The 4,094-nt window shown below is 44.1% G+C and overlaps 1 protein-coding gene across 1 annotated transcript; it reads left to right on the top strand.

Moving 5' to 3' along the window:
* Positions 1 to 488: 488 nt before the first annotated feature.
* Positions 489 to 3,842, top strand: LOC125454625 (thyroid transcription factor 1-like). The gene is made up of 2 exons (XM_048535589.2): positions 489 to 968; positions 1,540 to 3,842. The coding sequence occupies exons 1-2, from the start codon at positions 596 to 598 to the stop codon at positions 2,202 to 2,204; spliced, it is 1,038 nt and encodes a 345-aa protein (XP_048391546.1). The 5' UTR covers positions 489 to 595; the 3' UTR covers positions 2,205 to 3,842.
* The last annotated feature ends 252 nt before the right edge of the window (positions 3,843 to 4,094 follow it).

The raw sequence follows: 4,094 nt of genomic DNA on the forward strand, positions 1-4,094 counted from the left end.
GGTGCTGCTCCTTACAGTGAATAGCTCTGTTAGCTAATGCGTTAGATATTTCGAGTCCCAGAGCAGGGCAAAGGACCAACTAGTAGCAGCTAACAAACTCTCAGTTTTCAAGAAAATTGAATACCCATTAATGAGTAAACAGCAATTACAGTATGTGAAAGTTCGCCATTTCCTGTAACTCTATGGAACATCACGATGCGCGTTAATCAGAAATATATATCAAAGGTGTTACATTAGAGTCCAGAAGCGCTCAAAAAGTATTTAATCAAGTTTTATCCTGGTATTACGTTTATCTGAATATGGACCTACCAACATTTACCTCAATTATCCTGTAAAGATGTCAAGCACTATTGTTTGCTCGTTTCGACCGATGCTCCTCCCCTAGGACTCTGTCGTAAACCTGGCGCCTGGCTAAAATAAATCAAAGACAAGAGGATTCGGGGCTCGCCTCCTCCAAAGCCGATCAATCGGATCTCAGGCGGACTCCAAAACATCCTCTTACGTCGACATCCACAAGAGGAGCGAGAGAGGGAGAGCTGAGCGCGGCACGCGGGTAGATCCTCTCAAACCATTTTACCTGCTCTGTCGCTAAACCATGTCGTTGAGCCCAAAGCACACAACGCCGTTTTCAGTGACAGACATCCTGAGCCCGATTGAGGAGACCTACAAGAAGTTTGGTGGCATGGACGGTGCTGGCAACCTCGGACCTCCTCTGGGGGGCTACCGTCAAGCCCAGGTCTCCCAGTCCAGCATGCAGCAACACGCCATGGGACACAACGCCACGGTGGCGACCACTTACCATATGCCACACGGCGTCTCTCAGTTTTCACACGGGGCCATGGGAGGCTACTGCAACGGGAGTATTGGCAACATGGGGGAACTGCCCTCATACCAGGACACCATGAGGAACAGCGCTACAGGGAGTGGCTGGTACGGCGGTACGAACCCGGATCCCAGATATTCAACAAGTAAGATTCCCTCAAATAGAAGTTTTCTCTCAATTTCACTATGATTTCGGCTTGGCTTAGTGGCGGAGTTTGATTGAAATAGATTATTTTCGGGGAGAGAAGGAGCTGTGTGATAAACTTAATGTAGACGTTCATTGGGGGTAATATTTCACTCCCTAACTCTAACTAATAAACTATCCATTGTTTTAATGCCATGTCGAAGAAATTTAAGCAGATAGCTCAGCATGTTTGCAAGACAACACTACAATGCTTAACTTCAGAAACGCCCCGAGCAGGTCAGGCCCTATGAAATTATTCTACAGCATGTCAACATAATCGGTTTTTTTTGATGTGCCATATTTGTGCAGATGGTACTTAGGACTGGAATAATCAAGCCAATTAATGTTTATTTAACTTTATTAATGTATAATTTTGTTCGGGGAATAAATAAAGGATAGGATATGAACGATTAAGTATTGTGTAAATGACAGAACTGCTTTGTAAGAAAATGGTTGATTAGTCTGAGTAAAATTTCTACCTCCCGGTATTTTTTTTAATCAGAACCATTTATTTCATTGAAATGTTTGTTTAGTCTCCCGCTTCATGGGGACATCTTCAGGGATGAACATGTCTGGAATGGGGACTTTAGCGGGAATGACAGATTCCACCAAGCCTATGGCACCTTTGCACGCAGCCCCAAGGAGAAAGAGAAGAGTATTGTTCTCCCAGGCCCAAGTCTACGAGCTGGAGCGACGCTTCAAGCAGCAGAAGTACCTGTCCGCTCCCGAGAGAGAACACCTGGCGAGCATGATTCACCTCACCCCGACCCAGGTCAAGATCTGGTTCCAAAACCATCGCTACAAGATGAAACGCCAGGCCAAAGACAAGGCTACTCAACAAATGCAGCAGGAGAATAACCTGTGTCAGCAGCAACAGTCTCCCAGGAGGGTGGCCGTGCCAGTGCTTGTGAAAGACGGTAAGCCCTGTCAAAACGGCTCCAGCACCCCTACCCCCAGCCAACAAGCTCAGCAGCAACAGGGCGCCAATGGGATCCTCCCAGTCGCCAGCAACACCATCTCTCAGCAACAGAATCAACAAGTGAATTCACTCGCTCAAACCCAAGATCTCGCCCAAGTGTCGCCAAATCCATCGTCTATTCACAATTCGGTCACTAACATGTCTCAAATGGACACGGCTACTGCAGACTACACGGGTAATATGGTGAATCCTGGCCTGCTGTACGGTCGGACCTGGTAGAAATTCCTTACCAAGGCACGAGTGGAGATGGGTGAGACATTTGTATAAGGTTTGGACTGGCAAACTTTGCAAAACATACCCAGAACTGCAGCACTCGGGTTCTTTTGGACGTGGTTCTTTTCTGAAATCTGAGGAACAATTGACATGCAACGTAATGTTAACTTGGAGCCCTCACAGACTTTGGGAAAAGACGCCGCAACACATAAGATAAATACCGGTTAAATTTTAAAAAAATTGTGACCATTTGGATTTGTTTAGACTGTTGTGTAATTGTAGTTAACAAGTTGTTGAATTGGATCGTGAATGCTGTTCCAAATTCGGGGGAGTCAACACGACCATACACCAGGTAGAACAATGAAGTGCGAAATACCAATTCATCCATGGCCCAGCAATGTTCTACTGGCAACACTAATACCTTCCAGATCTTGTTGCGAATTAGCTGTACATTCTTGTAAATTAATCTCTGGATTGTGCAGTCAGTTCGATGTGGTAGCTTATTGATTCAAGACTGAATTATATACCCTTCAGAGTTTGGTTAATTTAAAACAAGGAGCAGATTGCTGATGTAAAAATTTTTTATATATAAAATGAAAAAAAAATCAGCATTAATGCTTCAAACAGAAATAAAGCCCTCGGTTTAAGGGAATGTGCTTGAGACCGACAAATTGTGAAGTGTGGTTTGAAACTAGTGTGACATAGAAAGCCACAAAATGGCCACAATATTAGTGAGTAATCTGGTGGGGGGGGGGGAATTAAGGAATAAATAGCATGAAAGGAAAACTGTTTCACGATAATTTGCCTCTATTGTTACTGTTAGAACCAGCTAAAAAGCAATGCGGTTAGCAATTTGGAATTGCCGTGTCATCTATGAGCTCCTTCGCTGCATCCAGGCGGTCTATAATCCGTTTCGAACGACCATCGCCTTTAACTAGGCACCGTGGACATGCCGTACCAAAGCGGCTTTTACTGTCAATGGGATCTAACGCGATTTTGAGCAGTTTTTTTTAGTGGGAATTCCGAAACATGTTCAGGATATCTCGGGTCTCTCGTGACATTGTTTCCAACTCAGCATATTTTTCGGGGGATGGTATTGTTTATTTAAGTTAAACACGGGAAATGGACAGCCAGAAAAGAAACGTGGCTTCGTTTAAATATTTCCATATTTATAATTGAACGAGCTTTACAAAGAGACTGATGCAAAATCTACGCATTATTGACATTGTTCTCATCTCGATGTTGGTTTGTCTATTGTTGACATTTATGTCAATGGGGAATTTTAGGTCTTGTTATTTATTATAACGTTTTTAAAATTCATTGAAGATGTCAAACGTATTTTTCATCAAATGCATACTCGCACAGTTAGAATAGAAAGAAAACGAATCATTTTTATTACGAATGACTGTAGACCGGTTGTAAAATAAACTGTCATGAAATCGCCAAATGCACACTCGGGATGATCTCACGGCCGAATTATGTTGCCGCATTTGGCAGATTGCAGAATTGTTGAAACGTTGCTCCTGTTTTCACCCCGATATCTCTCTCTCTCTCCAACGCGAAAACTGCGTGGATTCCGATTAAACCGGAATCATCTAAATTCCTAGCAATTGAAATTTGATTAAAACACCAACAGGGGAGAGAAGCGCCGTTGTCATCGCGCTGTTGAACCGGGCGAGATCGGCGCTCACCGTTACGGCGCATCGCGCGTTTCTCGGTCACAGTGTCGGCGACTGTACCTTACAGTTTCCACAAGGGACCCGCTATGACTACAATAGTGTGTGCTGTCTATTTAGGCTTAACAAGGGAGGGCTCTATAAACAACATGCCTGGCTGTTGACCTGCAAACGTTCTGACTGCTTTTCCTCAGATGATTCTGCAGTGAGCTGCTCGGGC

The sequence above is a fragment of the Stegostoma tigrinum genome, chromosome 9 (genome assembly GCF_030684315.1).
Source record: "Stegostoma tigrinum isolate sSteTig4 chromosome 9, sSteTig4.hap1, whole genome shotgun sequence".
Lineage (NCBI taxonomy): Eukaryota > Metazoa > Chordata > Chondrichthyes > Orectolobiformes > Stegostomatidae > Stegostoma > Stegostoma tigrinum.